Genomic DNA, 18,566 nt, shown 5'->3' on the forward strand with positions numbered 1-18,566 from the left:
CTGATAGCCTCACCTTTATCAGAATTTATCTGTCCTTCATCTAACAAACTGCCAACTGTGTCAAAACTTAATGAGCAAGAATGAGTTGATCGTCATGCCCCACTGTTCCACTAGCCATAAGAAAGTACTGTATATAAAATCCAAATTAGACCACTGAGATGATTGGTTTGTCATCATTAATGGAAAAGAATTATTGCAGCACACTTATAGTTTTAACAAATGATCGAGAAAAGAAAGGATTTCTAATCCATTACTATGTAATTTAAGACACAGCCACTTTAAAAATCCCAAATAAACACACAGTAATTCACAATTCTGTCATAATTCCATTTGATTTCAGTATTGATGGCATGTTGGCTGGAAAGCAAAGGTCTTTCTTCACTGTGATAGTTGGTCTGGTGCACCTACGTCTTTGCTACATTCTTTTAAACTTTTTTTTGTCCTTTTTCATATGTTGAGAGATGTTTATAGTTTGCCAGCTTTCGAGGTCTCTGGCTGCTCTTTTTAACAAACTGCAGCTGGATCAACCTAATCGTCAAGCACTTCAATTCGAAAAACACATTATGCTGCTCTGACACGATTGTGCATCAATCCACTGTTCCAACAACCTTGCCATGCACGGCCAAAAATGTGTACAACTTGATTTTACAAATATTATGACTTTCCTAGTATTTCAGCATTGTAGCAATATCCAACTTTCAAATTGTAGTCCAAAAAGTAACAATTATGTTGTCCCTTACACACCTCCACTTTTAAAGAAATTAAACGCCATTTCCTGATCAAATATGTTTTATCACTATGTTAGCATAACACACACATACAAAAAAACACAAGAAAATTACACTAATTCATCCTAACTCATTCTTTATGCAGGACTTAAAAAATCTCTTGTTCTTTTTCTCCTAAATTCCGAAACTATCCCAGCACAATTATATCCTTAATAGTGCGTCACCTATTACATTTTCACTCCCAGCAATGTGTACAATTTTAATTTAAATTTATAAAATAATAAGCTCCATCAGGACAGTCTTGAATTTTGAATCTTCAATTCTGTCCAAAATGTGGCAGATTATTGTCACTATAAATTATTGTTTCTTTGCAACTGTGATGGACATGGATTTCATAATGTCAAAATGTCAATAATCATCCCAAAACCTCTTTTTCTGATGTAGCGTGCTTCACCTGATAATGAAATAATTTCTTTTGGGAAAAGAAAAACTGGCATCTCCAATCCTGAATCTTCATCTTGCAACATAACTGCACTTATCCCCAAGACACAAGAATAAATTGCATTTCAAAAGGTTCCTTAAAGTAATGGGCAACTATTGGTCATTCATTTACGAGGATTGCCTTCAGTTCCTCCAGAGTTGCTTAGCACTCTATTGACTACTTCACTTTGCCTATTTTCATAACATATCTGCTAAAGGTATGTCTACTCTGCTGAATTTAGACAGAAATTCCTGATAAAATCCACACTTTCCTAGAAATCTGTTAAGTTCCTGTTTAGTTTTAGGAATGGAGACTTTGATCAGAGCCTTTGTTTTCACAGGCCCTACGATGCCCTATGATGTATCTTCTGTAAGTTACCTTCACTTGTGCAAATTCTCTTGACAAGTTTTATTATGAAACTAGCGAACTGTAATTGCTTTAAAAAGTCTTTTGATTGTTTTACATATTCATTCCAGATGATTTTGTGACTATCACTAAATAAGTTACACAACTGGCATTTTAACTACAACTTTACTCATAAGTCTTTGAAAAGTAGCTGAGGCTTTTTAAAACCCAAATGTCATGACTCGACATCATTGTAACCTGTTTAATATAACAAAGGCTGATATCTCTTCAGATTTTGATGTTAATTGTAGTTGCCAGATCAATCTTAGAGAGGAATGAGGCACTGCAAACCCTATGAATACAGTCTTCCACTGAGGAATTGGATACAATTATTTTTACTACTGCATTTACTTTTCTGTAATCTATATGGAAACTTGTCAACCCATCCACTTTCGATCTTAACATCATTGTTGAATTCCAGCCACTTTGACTAGGTTAATCACATGATATTCTACCACATATTGAATCTTTGTTTCAACTTGTTCTTTCTAGGTTTGACCAGTGAGAATGTTGTTTTGTTGATATTGATTCCTCTGACTTATCATCATGCCTGACTAACATAATGCATCCTGATATATCACAACAGATTTCCTTGAATTACCTAAGCAACCCTGTTAGGTATTCCTGTTTTTTTTCCTTTAAGTATGAAAAGATGTTGTCCTACTATTTCAGAACTAGCTAGTAGAATTGCAGGAGGTTCACTTTGTGAAGTATCTCCATTTCCTTTGTCATCTTTCTCACTGTCTCTGTCATCTTCCAAAATTCTTAGCACCAGATATACTTGCTTTTTTTTGTCTTCCTCTCTACAATCATATCACTTCAACATATTTATGTGACATAACTGATTCTTCTTTTTGCAATCAAGAGTATCTACCAGATAAGTTACATTCCTAACCATCCTACCTATCTTGTATGGACCCCTGAATCTTACTGTCAGAAGTTCACCTTGTAGAGGTAATACACTAATAATTTGTCTCCTGTTTGAAATATTCTAGTTGTAGCCTTTCCCATTCTTTCATATTTGTCTCTGAAGTTTTTCAATGCCGCTGTGCCACTTTGCATGACTTGAGTGTCTCTCTGGAAACATGTATGGGTAATTTGGGGTGGCACGGTGGCTCAGTGGTTAGCACTACTGCCTCATAGCACCAGGAACCTGGGTTCAATAGCAGCCTTGGGTGACTGTCTTGTGAAGTTTGCACATTCTCCCCATGTCTGCGTGGGTTTCCTTTGGGTGCTCCAGTTTCCTCCCACACTCCAAAGATGTGCAGGTGAGGTGAATTGGCTGTGCTAAATTGCCCATAGTATTGGGGGATATGTAGGTTAGGTACATTGGGCAGGGGCAAATATAGGGAAATGAGTCTGGGTGGGTTACTCTTCGGAGGGTCAGTGTGGACTTGATGGGTTGAAGGGCCTGTTTCCACACAGTAGAGATTCTAGATTCTTCATTGAATCCAGCTATTTTCTTTACCTGATAGAGTTTTCCTTGTTCATTCTAATGTACCTGTTATGATCATAGATGTATTCTAATGCATTGACCCCACTAGATTCATCATCTTGCAACATAACTGTTAGTAGATTTTTAGTAAACAGACATTTGGGGAATCCCTGGTAGCAAATAAGAAATCTAATCACTTTTTCCCCAATCTGTGGATATTCATGACAATATGCCTTAATTGTTGTTTTTAGAGTCTGATGGTATCCCTTTAACGCTCCCTCTGTTTACAGATGATAGGAAGTTGGCTTCCATTTTTTTATACCTAGATTGCTTATTACATCCTGCAAAAATGTAGGCACTGAGTTGTATTTCAACTGGTAGATCATAATGAGTAGAAAACTGAGTTAACTCTTTCCCTACTACCTTAGATGCACCTTTCCTTGAAGGAATGGTTTTTGGAAACTGGGTTGTTCATTACTGTATGGTAATAATAGTGATTTAGATGTCAGTAACAGTTCCTTCATTTCTTTAATGGAGAGGTTATGCTCCATTAAATGAATACAACAGCGTCCCAGTTGTATACATTGCAAATTCATTTTTTTCAAATATGGTAGTTTTGTTGTTTTCTATAACCCGTTCCATCTATAGTTTCTTCATCGTCCTACTTAAAATCGATAGTATTTCACTGGATACTGTATCCATGTTAATAAAATGATTGATTATGGCTATTTTAGAAGGAACAAACAAACTTTTTAAAGTTTTAATTGTTATCGTTCCCTAATTCTGAAACTAGAATTCCTGTGTTCCTTAAGTCTGTTCCACTCCTTCTTATTCAGAAAGTTAAGGTAGCATTTCACACAGGATAAAAGCAAATTACTGCAGATGCTGGATGTTTTGACAAAGGGTCAATTAGACTTGAGACGTCAGCTCTTTTCTCTCCTTACATTTGCTGCCAGACCTGCTGAGATTTTCCAGCATTTTCTCTTCTGGTGGCATTTCACTCAGTTTATTCCGCACATTTATTGCATTTATTGTCTACTCATGCATGATTGAAAGATTGTGCCACAAATGTATTTATTACTGCACTGAAAATTTGTGTGACTAATTCAGTCCCTTAGAAGCAAATCTCAATCTTCTTCCTCAAAATCTTCCATTTTGTGTTTAGTTTCAGAAACTCAGTTATGCCATTTAGGACAGTCCATGGCAAAATAGTACTTTAAATCACACTGAAAACATTGATTAACCACATCAGGCCATTTGTGTGTTTCATCTTTTATTGGAAGTCGCAAATTCTCTTTGCATCTCAAAATTGTCAAAACATTTTGGTCCTCATTTGATTTAGTCTTAGTTTGTCTTTCATATGTCTCCTGTAGCTTCTATCTAGACTGTCTGGTCATTCTGTTATTATCCTGTCCTTTTTTTGTTGTATGGCCAATTGTCCTTTTTAATACCATGAACACTGCTGGAAAGGAATACTTTGCAAGGAAGTTTTTAATGCTTCTAATATTTGGTTTATCATTTTTGTAAACTTAACTCCTGTCAAAATAAAAGTCTTTTTGTATTTACTACTTTTGCACCATTAATAATTTAAATGCCAGCACAGACTGAGGTATTATCAGCTAAAATTTCTGCAATCTTGTATACAATCTATTGAATTCCATTGTGTATTCTTCTATGGAATGATCTTCACTCTTTCTAAATTTGTCAACATCTGACCAGGCTTCATAAGTAATTAATAAATGATCTTTTTTGATGAATTATATCCATGAAAGTTACATTTGTGCTCAAATTGTCAGGTTGCAATCTGAGAAAAACTTTTTTTTTATCTTGTTATTTTTTGGTAGTGAAACTACCAAGGCAATTCTTTGTATCTTTATTGGTAAAGCAGTAGTCATAGTCCACATGCCAAATTATTCTTCCAGAGGGCATCAGGTTCATTTTCAGAAAACAAGGGTGGATAATCATACCTCAAGATTTTCCATTTACATCTAGTAATCTTTTTGAACTTTTCTTCAAAATATTATTTGGTTAAAATAATTCTTAGCTCTCATTCCTTAACTTACAAGTAATTAATCATCTTCTGCTACCAGTCTCAAATAGCAAAGGTTAAAATGCTGGTTTGGCAGAGTCCAGCCATATATTTTTCTCATCAGAGTTTTATACTTATTTCACAAATCACAAACACTAATAGCACCGATTACTTGCTCCCCATATTAATGCAGCTAGATCTCACCTGATAATTTCTTATTTAATGTTCCCTAATGTTCCCATCACCTGTTCCCTACTTCCATTACGTTTCAGATAACCCTGCAAAGCTGACTAGATCATAACAGAAATGGCCCTAAATCAGTGCGTCAGCAGGAGAGCACATCAAAAGAGAGGAATATGAAATAGGGGATCAAAGTTTGTGCGAAGATTTGTAGCTCGGGTGCTCGTTGTTGTGGTTCTGTTCGCCGAGCTGGAAGTTTTTGTTGCAAACGTTTCGTCCCCTGGCGAGGCGACATCCTCAGTGCTTGGGAGCCTCCTGCGAAGCGCTTCTTTGATGTTTCCTCCGGTGTTTATAGTGGTCTGTTCCTGCTGCTTCTGGTTGTCAGTTTCAGCTGTCCGCTGTAGTGGTTGGTATATTGGGTCCAGGTCGACGTGTTTGTTGATGGAGTTTGTGGATGAATGCCATGCCTCTAGGAATTCCCTGGCTGTTCTCTGTCTGGCTTGCCCCACGATAGTAGTGTTGTCCCAGTCGAATTCATGTTGCTTGTTGTCTGCGTGTGTGGATACTAAGGATAGCTGGTCGTGTCGTTTCGTGGCTAGTTGATGTTCATGTATGCGGATTGCTAGCTGTCTTCCTGTTTGTCCTATATAGTGTTTAGTGCAGTCCTTGCATGGTATTTTGCATGTTGGGTATCATTAAAAACACGGAAATAGAAAAAACACACCGGATCATCAATGCTACACTCACAGGAATCCGATTCACGAGAGAAGAAGAAAAGGATAGCCAACTCCCATTCCTAGACGTAATGGTACAGAGAACACCAGACGGAGAATTCACTACAAGGGTATACAGGAAAGCCACACACACAGACCAAGTCCTAAACTACGAAAGTAACCACCCCAACACACGCAAACGAAGCTGCATCAGGACACTACTCAAAAGGGCCACAACACACTGCAGTACACCAGGACTGCAAAAAGAAGAAGAGGAACACCTATACAAGGTGTTCGCCAAAAACGGATACCCGCGCAACTTCATCAGCAGATGCCTAAGAGAAAGACCACGGAACGAGGACATACCACAACCAAAAGGACTAGCCACACTACCATACATCAGGAGCATCTCGGAACTGACTGCCAGACTACTGAGACCCCTAGGACTCATAACGGCACACAAACTAACAGCCACGCTCAGACAACAACTCACCAGAACGAAGGACCCGATACAAACACATCGACCTGGACCCAATATACCAACCACTACAGCGGACAGCTGAAACTGACAACTGGAAGCAGCAGGGACAGACCACTATAAACACCGGAGGAAACATCAAAGAAGCGCTTCGCAGGAGGCTCCCAAGCACTGATGATGTCGCCTAGCCAGGGGACTAAATGTTTGCAACAAAAACTTCCAGCTCGGCGAACAGAACCACAACAATGAAATAGGGGAGACATCATCCTGTATCCAAAGGAAGAAGCTAACAATGTATTGCAAAATATTTTCAATTTATAGAAGTTGAAAAACCAAGTAACTAAGTGAACTCTGATATATAAGTTGTCATATAGTTTTCACTTTTCAGAATAGAATTCAACCAAACTTACCAATAATCCCAGACAGTAAAACCAGTTCAAAAAACACAGTAACATTTGAAAAAGTAAGATGAGGCAGACTACAATGTCATTGTAAATTTTACTGGACTGTCATGAACTCTAATTGCTAATGTGTCTTCTATCTGGTACTTTCCTTACACTAGTTCTACTCTCCTTAAATACTCCTTGAAGTACTCCTTAAATGATATAAGGTTGAAAAGTGACTGACGAGAAATATTTCTGTAGAGCCTTTGACAATGAAGGTGGTTCTCATTTCAATGAACCTTGTCATAGAGTCATAGAGATGTACAGCATGGAAACAGACCCTTCGGTCCAACCCGTCCATGGCGACCAGATATCCCAACCCAATCTAGTCCCACCTGCCAGCACCTGGCCATATCCCTCCAAACCCTTCCTATTCATATACCCATCCAAATGCCTCTTAAATGTTGAAATTGTACCAGCCTCGACCACTTCCTCTGGCAGCTCATTCCATACACGTACCACCCTCTGTGTGAAAATGTTGCCCCATAGGTCTCTTTGATATCTTTCACCTCTCACCCTAAACCTATGCCGTCCAGTTCTGGACTCCCCCAACCCAAGGAAAAGACTTTGTCTATTTATTCTATCCATGCCCCTCATAATTTTGTATCCCTCTATAAGATCACCCCTCAGTCTCCGACGCTCCAGGGAAAACAGCCCCAGTCTGTTCAGCCTCTCCCTATAGCTCAAATCCTCCAACCCTGGCAACATCCTTGTAAATCATTTCTGAACCCTTTCAAGTTTCACAACAACTTTCTGATAGGAAGGAGACCAGAATTGCACGCAATATTCCAACAGTGGCCTAACCAATGTCCTGTACAGCCTCAACATGACCTCCCAACCCCTGTACTCAATACTTTAAACAATAAAACAAAGCATACCAAACACCGCCTTCACTATCCTATCTACCTGCAACTCCACTTTCAAGGAGCTATGAACCTGCACTCCAAGGTCTCTTTGTTCAGCAACACTCCCTAGGATCTCACCATTAAGTGTATAAGTCCTGCGAAGATTTGCTTTCCCAAAATGCAGCACTTCGCATTTATCTGAATTAAACTCTATCTGCCACTTCTCAGCCCATTGGCCCATCTGGTCAAGATCCTGTTGTAATCTGAGGTAACCCTCTTCACTGTCCACTACACCATTTGCAAACTTACTAACTCTACCTCATATGCTTGCATCCAAATCATTTATGTAAATGACAAAAAGTAGAGGACCCAACACCGATCCTTGTGGCACTCCACTGGTCACAGGCCTCCAGTCTGAAAAACAACCCTCCACCACTACCCTCTGTCTTCTACCTTTGAGCCAGTTCTGTATCCAAATGGCTAGTTCTCCTTGTATTCCATGAGATCTAACCCATTGCTGACTTGCTTCCATTTAGTATTCTCTTGCATTGACAAGGGATAAAGGCATGGCAATTGCATTCTAGTGAAACCATATTTTTCACAAGGCTTTGGCCTTCCAAATGGGACACAATGTGCGGTGACTTTTGCAATCCAGAACTCTACAGTAACACAGATATCAATCCAACCTGGCAGAATAGATAGAGTAACGTTTTTGACAAAACTATCTTTAAAGCAAATTAGAGACATTTAAAGAACAAAATATAATCATTTTGTCAATGTAAGCTTTTACTGAAACTAAGAAGATCTGATACTATACAAAGAAAAAAATGTGTAGTTTTTTTTATTCTGTCATGGTATATAGGCTTCACTGTTGGGCCACCATTTATTTCCCATCCCTTGTTGCCCTGCTGATATGAGTCAAGTTGGATGAGGGGACTGAACTAAAATAACATACATTGCTTGCAAAACATCTGTAATTTTTCTTTGGGTCAACAACAGTGGCCATGGTTAAGCATCTGTTACTTTTATTTGATGGCGACCCTATCCTGCATTGATCTTTGCAGATGATGCTGAATAACAGACATGTATTAAGCTAACCTCACTCAATTAGGCAAGCATTTGAAAACTAAATTGACTCTCCAACAATGTCAGTGCAGAATGATTTCCTTCTTTCAGTAAAGCTTAGTTCAGTAACTAAGATTAGTTAACTTAGATTAGTTCAGTAGCTAATCTCTGAATCTGGATCATGGTTTGACATGATATCAGGGTGAAGCAGAAGGAATTCTTTGAAGGAGGCAGTGTCACTCTGCTTTGGAGTCATGTGAAACTTTCATTCTAGATATACACTCACAAGTTTAGCACTGGTGAAATAAACAAAGTGGTTTGCATTGATACCTGTTAACAATGGAAAAGAGCCTCATTATACATGGTTTGATTGTAAAAGCCCCCCTTTTTCTTATATTTAGAAAGTACAGTAACCTCAATTGCAATTTGTACAGAAGAGTAAGTTACACACATGTTGAAATGTTTGTCCCAATGCTTTCTTAATATAATGCTTTCTGTTTGTTACAGGTTTCTTAAGCACTGGGGATCAAGCTGCAAAAGTTAAACACATGTTGAAATGTTTGTCCCAATGCTTTCTTAATATAATGCTTTCTGTTTGTTACAGGTTTCTTAAGCACTGGGGATCAAGCTGCAAAAGGCAATTATGGCCTATTGGATCAGATCCAGGCCTTACGCTGGATTAGTGAGAACATTGCATTCTTTGGAGGGGATCCCCTACGGATTACAGTTTTTGGATCTGGAATTGGGGGCTCATGCGTCAGTCTTCTCACACTGTCCCATCATTCAGAAGGTAGAATCATGAACAAGTTAATCTTTTTCCACACCTGATTACTTCCTGTCGTAAGGGGAGAACTCAGTGAAGCTTGGGAGGGGATAGGAGTTGGTGGTTGATGGTATCAGAAAAGTCTTTTAAACAAAGGTTGAGAGGTTTAGAAAAAAATGAGATGCTTGAGGGAGGTGATTGTGTTAGGGTTAGTAGAGAAGTAGGACTAATAAGCAATGGTTTTGTAAAGTAGTGATTGGGAAATTTAACTTGAGAGGCTTTATAAGGAGTAAGATATTATCACCATCCACCAAATGTCAATGCAATTACCCACGATAGTATGAGTCTGTCAGGAGCTTTGCTCAAGAATAATGAATTACACTGCAGTCATTAGAGAACAAGAGGTAAATTCAATGCAAATGATTGAAGGAACAACATGGGCCACACAAAACCAGGAGTCGGAATTTCAACAGGATCAAAGAATCCAATGAAAGGTAATCAAAGATTTCTGAAGGGCAGTAGAGAAGGATAGAGTCCATGGTCATGGGAAGTGAGTGTAGATCCTTCAGCAGAAGCAGAACAACTTTTAGAGCTGAAATAAGTCAGAGCTAGGTCAGCATAAAGCCCTGGTGGAGGAGATGAAAACTATCCCACAGAGGCAGAAGTGATAGTGGAATAGAGAGTGTCTAGAAAAAGACACAGTCATTTTCAACAGAAAAAGTAAAGGCAGATAATACAAAAAGCCCAGAAGCCACAGAGAAAGGCATGATGACTCAGGATGAATCTGCAACCTAATTCCGTGGAGCTGCCTTTGTCACATGTTCCTTATTATTTTTGCTAAATAGAATTCACTTAATTGCAGATTTGCAATAAACAATTACTGTATACTCATACAAAAGTCAAATTTTTTTAGACTATTTTTAAAGGTTCAATGTATAAGGTTGGCACTAGTTCTGAGGGGCTGAAATTCGTGCTGCAGTCCGAAATGCCTTATTATTAGCTGAAGTTGTTTTCATCACTCAACTAATCCTGGGTAAAAAAGAAAAACACAGTGAATTACAATAAAGGTATTGACCGAATAAAAACAAGGGAAACAAGAATGAATTAATGGCAGTAAATTTTATTCATACATAGTGGTACAAAAATTTAACATGTCAAACTCATTGAAATCCTGCAAAATCACAGTGTTCAACATCGTCATGGCCTGGTATTTTGGCACACTTAAAATGAAACATTTACTAAATTCTGAATATGTAAGTGTCTTGAACTTTCCTGTCAATTCTTCCATTTCCCTCCCATTTACTCTCCTATGTAATGAACCTCAGCAACATTAACAAATTTGTCAAACAATTAAATATATATGTGGTTAGTAAGTTTTGAGAAGATTTGTAGTTCAGGTTGAGGTTCTGGATATAGGTTTGCTTGTGGAGCTGGAAGGTTCATTTTCAGACGTTTCGTCAGCATACTAGGTAACATCTTCAGTGCGCCTCCGGACGAAGGAGGTGATGAAATGTCTGAAAATGAACCTTCCAACTCAGCGAGCAAACCTACATCCATATATGTCGCTAATATTATCTCACTTTTATTCAGATATAATGGCACAATTAAAATGGTTAACTTTTTAACGATATTAACATGGTATCACAGTGGTCAGTGGTTAGCACTGCTCCTTCACAGTGCCAGGGACCTGGGTTCGATTCCAACCTCGGGCAACTATCTGTGTGGAGTTTGCACATTCTCCCTGTGTCTGTATGGGTTTCCTCTGGGTGCTCTGATTTCCTCCCACAATCCAAAGATGTGCAGATTAGGTGAATTGGTCATGCTAATTTGCCCATTGTGTTAAGGGATGTGTAGGTCAGGTGCATTAGTCAGGGTAAATGTAGAGCAATGGGTTTGGGTGGGATACTCTTCAGATGGTCAGCATGGACTTGTTGGGCCGAAGGGCCTGTTTCCACATGGTAGGGATTCTAAGATATTAACTTTTGCATGTATACTATACAAAGTGCGATAAGTACAGATAGACTTCGTACCAATCTGAATGAATGAATGAATAAATTAAAACGTGCTGTTGTAAACTAAGTCGGCTAAGTAGAGTTATGAATGAATGAATACAGAGACAATATAGTAAACAAAGAGCAATGAGTAGAGTTACCAGTATGAACGAATGAATGTGATGTCGTTTAAGTGGGTTAATGGGAACATGCAAAATCCATTATCAGAGGTTTATAATGCGATATAGTAGGGTCAACTTTTACATGGGAAATATGGAAAATTCAACAAAATAAGGGGTCAACTTTTACATGAGACCGACTTTTACATGAGTATATACAGTAATCCATCATCAAAGCTTACAGAAGAAAGGTCCAAACCTCCAGTACCTTTTGCAAGTTGGAATATTTGTTGATTTTATTTCTGAAAAGCTCTGCCTCTAATTTTTAGGCCGTATTTCTTGGTTCCAGAGACTCCCAACTATTTGGAAATAAGTTTTGCTCTATTTAGCAGATATGTCTGAATAGGTTAATTAAAAATGTTGTAACAGAGCTCTGGAGCAGGTGGGACTTGAGCCCAGGTCTTCTGGTGTCACTACCATTGCCCCACAAAATCCTCAGTTCTTACCAGAGTGATACCTGGACTCTCAAAGTTCAATTATAAGAAAAAATACCAACTTTGGTATTAAACCCTGAAATTAAGGAGGCTATGAGGTGATTTGGTTGAAGTAATCGAGATATCAGTGAACAGATAGGGTATACAGAGAGAAGTAAGGGATCACTGAATCTGGCATAAATCTCATTTGCCCTTATTATATGTTATAACATGTCTGAACAGATTGATACCTAACATTCTGTTCAATCTACACTGCATCTCCTGCAAGGTGAGCAGAGAGGATTGACTGTAAATCTGTATTGATTATCTTGAATGTGAAGATAGTCAGATATTTGTAAAGATTAAGTAGCAGACCAGAATCAAAAAAGCTGAGGAGTACAGCAGAACAATATAATGCTGAATGTCTATCCCTGGAAATCAAATTAGAGCCATCCCAGACAGGGCTGCCAACTCTCAGTTTGATGTATTCCTGGAAAGTTGATGACCTGTCATTTGATTATGTGACAGCCAAGGTTTGATATGTTGCATTTATCCTTTAAAGATTTGCTTTGTTCAGCTTCTTTGCTTACTACAGGACTGTAAAAATATTTTGTTCATTAGCAAGGATGTGCTGGATATCAGGAAATATAACAGTACCTTTGTAAATAATTCATTAATGCTCCGAGAAAGGCACATTCTCTGATGTTTCAGTGTCTCTGAAGAATCAAGCATAGACAATTTTTTACCGTCTCAAGCGAAAACAGAAAATGATGTTAACATTCAGCAGCTCACAAAGCACTTAAAGCACTTAACATTTCCTATTATTTGTAGATGCTCATTGGCCTATCACATTTTCTGTTTTTGTTTGAGATTCCTACAATTTGCAACATTTGGAGACTTTATTCTTTAATTTGAGTTGACGAATGGAAACTTGGATAAGCCTTAATGAAAGGCTTCTCATTGTTCGAGTTCGTCCAAACTGTAAGCCATTTTGTTGACTCTGTGGATTCTCTTTTTTCTGATGAGTTCAATACACGATTGACTTGACGTCTACAGACCACCTTGTTGTTGGTGCTTATAGGAACTTCTGCAGCTGGTGCACCTCTGGCTTTCCTCTGGGCATCCTAGCTAGATGTTTCTCAAAATATGATAAGTCATGTTTGGTTCTTGCTTTCCCATGGGTCGGTCAATTGCAGCATTTTCCCAAGGTGAATGGTCTGGAGTATAACAGATTATAAAGCTTTCTCTTTATTATTTGTGTTGATTTACTTGAGCTGAGGAGCATTATACAATGGTCATTTAATCAGTAACATTATAGCATCACCCACTGATTCGACGCTCCTGGGACACATACAGCATTCAGTCTGTTTCCTTCTGGGTCACACACAGTCTAGGTTGGTGTCCACTGAGGGCCACAATGAATGGCGGGTCTTGCTGCAAAATCTTTGTAAGGTAAGGACTTCTGGGATCTTGAGAACATGATGAAGTTGGATGAAAGTTTAGAATAAAGTTTGCAATTTGCTTACATAGGAAGAATATTATGAAGATTGTTTGATGTAGCTCATTAATAATTAATTCAAGACGAAATAGGAAAAGCATTATAAAACCATGCTGACACCTTCCATTTCACTAGCTTTGTGAAGCTCTGTTGAATACTTCTCCAATGTCGCTGATTGCAGACAATTGAGATTAGTAGTATCTATTGGTGATATTAGTAGTATTAGCAGTAAGCAGCTAACCTTATAGAAGGAAGCCAACAACAGGGCACTGTTTGTATAGTTGAAGGTAATGTTTTCTTTTCTTGAATTCCAGAGTAAAATAGCACAACTATTTTGGAATATGTAAGTGGAAGCTTTACTAAACCTACAATGCTGGAGCAAGCCACAATGCCATGTGTTTCCCATCTTTCCTGTCTGCTATATGCTAGTTTGTTCTCGATGGAATAAATGGGGAGGCAATGGTGTAATTATATTGTAACTACACTAGTAATGCATAGACCCAAGTAATGCTCTGGGGACTTGGTTCAAATCCAATCAGTGCAAATTGTGGAATTTGCATTAGAAAACACCACAATTCTGGAATTACATGATTGTCATTGTCAATTGAGGAAACATGAGTTAGGAAGCTTCTTAGGAGTTTCTTGAAACCCTTGCTGACAAATCATTTCTCCTCAATGTTAACCACTTGGACCAAACACTGAGGGTGGCAGAGGAGTGAAATGTACTCTGCACGGTAAAGTCTTCAATATCCATCACTACTGACCAAGCTAATTGAGTCTTAAAGGACATAACTGTTCAGTTTAGCCCACGGGCGGTGGTGAGGAAACCGATAAGAGGGAAGAAATACTTGACTTCATCCTCAGTAACCTATAGAAGATGCATCTACACATGACAATATTGAGTCGACCATACCTTTTTGGAGAAAAAGTTCTATCTTCACATTGAGGATACCTTCCACTGTGCTATGTGACACCACCTTCAGGCAAAATGAGAAAAATTTCAAACCAGTATAAGACTGAGCATTCTTCAAATGCTGTGAGCCATCATCAGCTGGAGAGTTGTACTCCAACACAATCTTTACACTTCTGGTCTGACATAAACCCTGCTGTAACATCACCATCAAGCCAGGGAATTAACCCTCCTGCAATGAAGAATGTAAGAGTGCATATCCAGAGCAACACCAGGCACATCTAAAATGAGGTGTCAACCTCTTGTAGCTACAATAATGTACAATTTGTACTTAGGGTGGCATGGTGGCTCAGTTGTTAGCACTGCTGCCTCACAGTGCCAGGGACCCGGGTTTGATTCCCACCTCAGACGACTGTCAGTGTGGAGTTTGCTTATTCCCCCTCTGTCTGCGTGGGTTTTCTCCCGATGCCCTGGTTTCCTCCTACAATCCAAAGATGTGCTGGGCAGGTGAATTGGCCTTGTTAAAATTACCCATAGTATTAGGTGCATTAGTCAGGGGTAAATATAAGGGTCTGGGTGGGTTACTCTTCAGAGGGTCAGTGTGGACTTGTTGGGCCAAATGGTCTTTTTCCATACTGCACGGAATCTAATCTAACCTAATTTTACAGGATGTCAAACAGAATTAGCAGGAAGTGACAGAGCTAAATAATATCATGGACAGCAGATTCTACCACAGTGAGTCCACATTGATGGACAGTTCTACAACTCACTAGAGAAGAAGGCTCCTCAAATATCCTCCAAGTCTTGGAGGGAGACCAATACATCCATGCAAAAGATATATCTGAAACATTTGCATCAATCTACAACCAGAAATGCCGAGTAGATGATCCATCTTGGCTTCCTCTATCAGTATTGCCAATTATCAGTAAACTGATAAAAAGTGTCATCAAAGTGCCATCAAGCAGCATTTGCTCAGTAATAACCTGCTAACTAATGCTCCGTGAATTTCACCAGTACCTTATCTCCTAACTTCATGGCAGATTTGCTTCAATCATGGTCAAAAGAGCTAATTTTCAGAGATAAGGCAAGAGTGTACTCTTGACATTTGACTGAGGAATCAAGAAAAAACTAGCATCAATAGGAATCAGAAGGAAAATGATATGCTGGTTGGAGATGTAACTGACATAGAGTCATAGAGCAGCACGGAAACAGACCCTTCAGTCCAACCTGCCCATGCCCACCAGATATCCCAACCCAATCTAGCCCCACCTACCAGCACCTGGCCCATTTCCCCCCAAACACTTCCGAATCATATACCCATCCAGATGCCTTTTAAATGTTGCAATTGTACCAGTCTCCACCAATTTCTTTGGCAGCTCATTCCATACACATACCACCACCTGCGTGAAAAGGTTGCCCCTTAGGTCTCTTTTATATTTTGCCACTCTCAAAAGAAACCTATGCCCTCTAGTTCTGGACTCCCTTCGAGTTCTAGACATCCTAACCATGCCCCTCATGATTTTATATATCTCAAAAAGGTCACCCCTCTTCCCCTCAATGCTCTTGGGAAAACAGCCCCAGCCTATTCAACCTCTCCCTATTAGCTCAAACCTCCAACCCTGGCAACAACCTTGTAAATCTTCTCTGAAACCTTTCAGGTTTCACAACATCCTTCTGATAGGAAGGAGACCAGAATTGCTCACAATATTCCAAAAGTGGCCTAACCAATGACCTGTACAGCTGCAGCATGACCTCCCAACTCCTCTACTCAATAATACAACAAAGGAAAGCATACCAAACGCCTTCTTCACAATCCTATCTACCTGCAACTCCATTTTCAAGGAGCTATCAACCTGCACTCCAAGGTCTCTTTGTTCAGCTACACTCCCTAGGACCTTACCATTAAGTGTATAAGTCCTGCTAAGATTTGCTTTCTCAAAATGCAGCACCTCGCATTTATTTAAACTTTAAACTCCATCTGCCACTCCTCAGCCCATTGGTCCATCTGATCAAGATCCCATTGTAATCTGAGGGAACCTTCTTTGCTCTCTAACTACACCTCCAATTTTGGTATCATCTGCAAATCTACTAACTCTACCTCTTATGCTCACATCCAAATCATTTAGATAAATGACAAAAAGTAGTGGACCCAGCACTAATCCTTGTGGCACTCCACTGGTCACAGGCCTCAAGTCTGAAAAACAACCCTCTACCACCACCCTCTGTCTTCTACCTTCAAGCCAGTTTTGTATCCAAATGGCTAGTTCTCCCTGTATTCCATGAGATTTAACCTTGCTAACCAGTCTCCGATGGGGAACCTTGTCAAATGCCTTACTGAAGTCCATGTAGATCACGTCTACCATTCTGCCCTCATCAATCCTCTTCTTCAAAAAACTCAATCAAGTTTGTGAGACATGGTTTCCCACACACAAAGCCATGTTGACTATCTCTAATCAGTCCTTACCTTTCCAAATACGTACATCCTGTCCCTCAGGATTCCCTCCAACAATTAGCTCACTACTGAAGTCAGGCTCACTGGTCTATAGTTCCCTGACTTGTCTTTACTACCCTTCTTAAACAGTGGCACCACGTTAACCAACCTCCAGTCTTCCGGCACCTCGCCTGTGACTATCGATGATACAAATATCTCAGCAAGAGGCCCAGCAATCACTTCCATAGCTTCCCACAGAGTTCTAGGCTACACCTGATCAGTCCTGGGGTTTTATCCATTTTTATGCATTTCAAGACATCCAGCGCATCCTCCTCTGTAATATGGACATTTTTCAAAATGTCACCATCTATTTCCCTACATTCTGTATCTTCCATGACCTTTTCCACTGTAAATACTGATGCAAAATACTCGTTTAGTACCTCCCCCATCTCCTGTAGCTCCAAACAAAGGCTGCCTTGCTGATCTTTGAGGGGAAAGTGAGGACTGTAGATGCTGGAGATCAGAGCTGAAAATGTGTTGCTGGAAAAGCGCAGCAGGTCAGGCAGCATCCAGGGAACAGGAGAATCGACGTTTCGGGAATGAGCCCTTCTTCAGGAATGAGGAAAGTGTGCCAAGCAGGCTAACATAAAAGGTAGGGAGGAGGGACTTGGGGGAGGGGCATTGGAAATGCGATAGGTGGAAGGAGGTTAAGGTGAGGGTGATAGGCCGGAGTGGGGTGCGGGCGGAGAGGTCAGGAAGAAGATTACAGGTTAGGAAGGTGGTGCTGAGTTTGAGGGTTGGGACTGAGACAAGGTGGGGGGAGGGGAAATGAGGAAACTGGAGAAATCTGAGTTCATCCTTTGTGGTTGGAGGGTTCCTAGGCAGAAGATGAGGCGCTCTTCCTCCAGCCGTCGTGTTGCTATGGTCTGGCGATGGAGGAGTCCAAGGACCTGCATGTCCTTGGTGGAGTGGGAGGGGGAGTTGAAGTGTTGAGCCACGGGGTGGTTGGGTTGGTTGGTCCGGGTGTCCCAGAGGTGTTCTCTGAAACATTCTGCTAGTAGGCGGCCTGTCTCCCCAATATTTCTGCAAGTAGGCGGCCTGTCTCACCAATATTTCCGCAAGTAGGCGGCCTGTCTCCCCAATATTTCCGCAAGTAGGAACGTTTCAGAGAACACCTCTGGGACACCCGGACCAACCAACCCAACCACCCCGTGGCTCAACACTTCAACTCCCCCTCCCACTCCACCAAGGACATGCAGGTCCTTGGACTCCTCCATCGCCAGACCATAGCAACACGACAGTTGGAGGAAGAGCGCCTCATCTTCCGCCTAGGAACCCTCCAACCACAAGGGATGAACTCAGATTTCTCCAGTTTCCTCATTTCCCCTCCACCCACCTTGTCTCAGTCCCAACCCTCAAACTCAGCACCACCTTCCTAACCTGCAATCTTCTTCCTGACCTCTCTGCCCCTACCCCCACTCCGGCCTATCACCCTCACCTTAACCTCCTTCCACCTATCACCTTTCCAACGCCCCTCCCCCAAGTCCCTCCTCCCTACCTTTTATCTTAGCCTGCTTGG

The 18,566-nt window shown here is 40.2% G+C and overlaps 1 protein-coding gene across 3 annotated transcripts in view; it reads left to right on the forward strand.

Annotated features, from left to right (window-relative positions):
* nlgn3a (neuroligin 3a) overlaps positions 1–18,566 on the forward strand; it is a 450,359-nt gene that overhangs the window by 364,827 nt on the left and 66,966 nt on the right. For all 3 annotated transcript variants that reach the window (XM_087992013.1, XM_087992014.1, XM_087992015.1), the window contains one exon: positions 9,407–9,592. In XM_087992013.1, coding sequence (XP_087848139.1) covers positions 9,407–9,592 — 186 coding nt within the window. The remainder of the gene's footprint in view (positions 1–9,406; positions 9,593–18,566) is intronic.

The sequence above is a fragment of the Chiloscyllium plagiosum genome, unplaced genomic scaffold (assembly GCF_037043375.1).
Source record: "Chiloscyllium plagiosum isolate Xiang-an unplaced genomic scaffold, Cpla_swu_hap1 HiC_scaffold_11, whole genome shotgun sequence".
Lineage (NCBI taxonomy): Eukaryota > Metazoa > Chordata > Chondrichthyes > Orectolobiformes > Hemiscylliidae > Chiloscyllium > Chiloscyllium plagiosum.